Here is a 3874-nt window from a genome sequence, read left to right as displayed (position 1 = left end):
AAACAGCCACACAGTTCCACCACATTACTGTCTGTGAGAGTAAATTCATAAGAAAATTGTCTTCTACAAACATCTTTTTAGAACTCAATAAACACTTTATTTATTTATTTATTTATTTATTTATTTATTTTTTGCTGCAGTGCATTCTATTCAAAGATACTCTTTTTCCCCCAGTTAACTTGATTTCCCCTTTGCATATTAAAAAGTCTTACCTGTTCCACAGCAGACTGAAAAGAAGTTGAAACAAGCAATGTTTCTAAGTGTGCTGAGCTGAGAACTGTGGTTTATAAAGCAGCAGCCCTGGAGAGATAAGGGTTCATACAGGACATTGTCTAAAGGTCAATTGAATGTAGTTACTTTGTTTCTTGTAACTGCTGGTAAAGTTTCAGGTTTTTATTTTGGCAGCGTTCTGTATAAAGTATCTATGCTAACAGAACAAACAGTTCTACCGGAACATTTTGTTACGGTAGAATAAATAGTTTTACCGGAACTGCAATGAAGGAATTGTTGAACATCAAGACAGAAAGATGCATAAAAAGCAATTTAGCTTCTTTCAATATGGGAACAAGATAACGACGATTGAAATTTATTTAAGTATTTTAATTCAGTAAATGTTGTGGACTCATAAAACAGACAAGACTAGATTTGACCCACTCTGTGTGTAGTTTCTTGGAATTGTTCTCTGTGCAGCAGCTGGGCATTAGTGCATAGAAAAAACATTACATAGTTTCTTCTTCTAGTTACAACTTTAAAACTGACGCTGCTTCCGGTACAAAAACAGTCACAGCTCTAATTCTGTAAAACTTCTGTAAAACAAAAATAACTAGGGATGATGTTTTAAACAATAAAATTAAAAAGACAAATAAAATATAGTAAATAAATGAGTAAAATAATGTTTTATTCATAACTTTAAAATTAGTAATAATTTAAATAAAATACTTCTAGAGTGCAACACATTACCCACAAAGAAAGAAAAGGTTGCCTAACAACATTTTAAGATTTTTAGCAAAACGGAACAACAATATCCACAAGAACTAGGATTAAAGATATTTTAACAGGCAAGTATTTTAACAAATATTACAATATTGCAAAGTTTGTTTGTGTCATCTTCATTAACTGTTGTCATCTTGCTTCTTATCTTCCATACTGCATCTGTGTCTTACAGAACTGTCTACAGTCCATTAGTACTAAAGGGCGAATAGTCCATAGAAATATTGATGGGCCCCATAAAATCTTCACCAAAGACAAGGAAATTACCCAATATACCCAGATTTGTCACACATTTCAATGACATACCATAAGGTTTCTGACTGGAACAACTTGTTTGAACTAACTTTTATTCTCATATAATTACTCTCTATGGTGTTTATTCATGTCTAAATAAATGTCTAAACTCTGTCCATATAAAGATAAATCTGTTCTCACCACTGACAGAATAAATTAAGACAAATGTCAATGGATTATTATCTTTATCAGATTAAGCTGCAATATTAACTAACCCGTTAAAGTAACGAAATGAGTATGAACCTGAACTGCTTTCTTTTAAAGTGCTGCCATAAAAATGATACATGGATGAGGATCGACTGGAATAGTTAGGGTTGTTTTCCAAGAGTCTCTATACTCTGGTGGAGCAGATCTTGAGGACTTTAAAGGTCAGGTGACACAACCGGTCATAAATGTAGATTCTCCTGGGCTACCTCCTCTTTCTTGGGCGTTCTCCAGGTGCTCCTTCTTCTCTTTGACCATCATTAGATTCAGCTGCATCGGAATCAACTTCCTCTTCTTGAGAATGTATCTCCTGTACTCCTTCCTCCAAGACCTAATTTGGCTCAGTTAGATCTTTAGGTCTAACTCAGCCTCTGCATTTAGAATCAGCTGGTCTTACTGCAGTCCATACGTAGTAACTTCCTCATGGGAACTTTCCCTATCTGCAGGTTGGATATCTTCATTGTGTGGTTTCTTGTTTTTATTACTTTGTTTTATTTTATTTTATTTTTTTGTTTTCTCTTTAGGATTTGAACTGTTTATATTGGGCTCTTCCACCAGGTAGTAGCAGGTTGCAATGTAACACTCGTTTGCTTCCTGTTCCATGCAGTTAATAGGTTTTTGCTGCCTATTCCACAGACTTTTCAAGAGATGGAATTGCTTTTATAAATCATTGCAGCCCAGAAGGGAATGAGGATTTTCTGTCTTCCAAAAAGCATAAGGTCTTCTATAGGAAAACTGTGAAACTGTGATGCCTAGACCTTTTATGTAATAAATAGTAATATAAAAAAAAACATTGAGCATTCTGGCTCATGAGATCTCTTCACTGTTTCAAACATGACTAAATGATGAAAGATAATTTTAATTAATACTTTTCATCAGCACCTCTTGATTTTAACCATAAAACTGTAAGAAAACAATGATCAGGTTGAAAAATTTGTCCCCTGGTTCTTCGCTTTGCTGCATACAGAAGGTCTTGACCAAATAGTTTTGTGACAAGTCCTGTAACGTAACTATGTCTCTCTGTATTTTATAGTAACACATATAAAACATAATTCATACAACTAATACAAGATTTATCGAAAAAATACAAAGTCAACAACTTGTAGCAGTTTCAAAATTTTATTGTCATTAAAGGGAACACACTTTCTGGTTGTATATATTAAAGCATAGTTATTTCTTGTGATTAAATGTTACACAAAATCTTGATTTTTTTTATTATATGGAAATTACACATTTAGCTAGGCCTTTAACAAAATTCAACTAAGAATAAATTGTGAGTTTCTATCAGATTTAGTGAGTTAATGTTATATGATGAAATGAAATGCTTTTATTCCCAAACCTCATCAATCTCCTGCCACTAAGGAGATGGATTATAATGGCTGCACTTTTCTCCAGTCAGATACGGGTCACAGTACAGTTTGTATTTAACCTTAACGTTTCCAAGCTTTCCTTTGCACGTGAAAGTGTGAGTGCCAGGGCTCAGGTACTTTGCGCACTGTACGAGAAGGTCGTCATATTTCGGGTCTTTATCCCAAACCTCAATCTTCAATTCCAGGCTTGTGTCAACCTTCATGAGAAAATTTGAATGGAGGATCATTCAGATGCATATTTTCCCATTCATAGTCAAATCATTTAGGTGATATAGAAAATAAAAATGTTTTCCAGTCATCTCAAAAGTTGATAAATGCAGAGTAATGTTAGCCAAAACACAACAGGACAAGATATGAAATACATCAGCTAGGCTGTCTGTTTACACAATATATGTGTAAAATGGTTTCTGTTCAAATATTTTCAGATTTTTTTCTGCTTTTACTTTTATTTGTACTCGAACATAAACACCATGAAATGTGCATGGTCTATTCAAGTAAAACCAAATACTTTTTCATGCAGGTGCTGACCCAGTATCCCAAAACATAAAGAGTCTGCAGCCTGGCTTGGATCTAGAAATGGAGTTGATTGTACATTCCCCAAGTTCAGAATATGCAGTTTATCTGCATTACATATCATTTTATACTTTGATTTGTCTTATTTGATTTATTTATTTATTTCAAACAGGTTTTTAAAAATAAAAAATAAACAATCAGTAGGACAGAGAAAACAATTGGGAAAAAAGTTTTTAGTTTGACATTGAAGGTTCATTTTGTACATTTTGGAAAGCCAAGTTTTTATGCTCATGATTTATTTGTAAAAGCAATAAGAGAGGGTCAGCACTTCCTGTCTCAACAACAGGTTAAGCAGAGCAGTGAGTGTGGGAGCCGCATGTCCACAGACACCCAGGTTGGTTCTGAGAACCGAAACAAGAACGAGTCGGGCCTAAAGGGAGGTGCTCTTTTCTTGTTATTGTGGCTGCTGGTTTACTGACCTTGCCAAAAAGAAACCAAGCATT

The 3874-nt window shown here is 34.2% G+C and overlaps 1 protein-coding gene across 1 annotated transcript in view; it reads right to left on the bottom strand.

Moving 5' to 3' along the window:
* Positions 1-2704: 2704 nt before the first annotated feature.
* Positions 2705-3874, bottom strand: part of LOC103132261 (perforin-1-like) — a gene marked incomplete at its 5' end in the record, with an annotated part of 8479 nt that continues 7309 nt past the window's right edge. The window contains one exon of the mRNA XM_016667253.1: positions 2705-3055. Coding sequence (XP_016522739.1) covers positions 2846-3055 — 210 coding nt within the window. The remainder of the gene's footprint in view (positions 3056-3874) is intronic.

This window comes from Poecilia formosa, unplaced genomic scaffold, assembly GCF_000485575.1.
Source record: "Poecilia formosa unplaced genomic scaffold, Poecilia_formosa-5.1.2 Scaffold976, whole genome shotgun sequence".
In the NCBI taxonomy this organism is placed as follows: domain Eukaryota; kingdom Metazoa; phylum Chordata; class Actinopteri; order Cyprinodontiformes; family Poeciliidae; genus Poecilia; species Poecilia formosa.
Note: the sequence above shows the minus strand (reverse complement) of the source record. Positions and strands in the feature narration are given on the sequence as shown.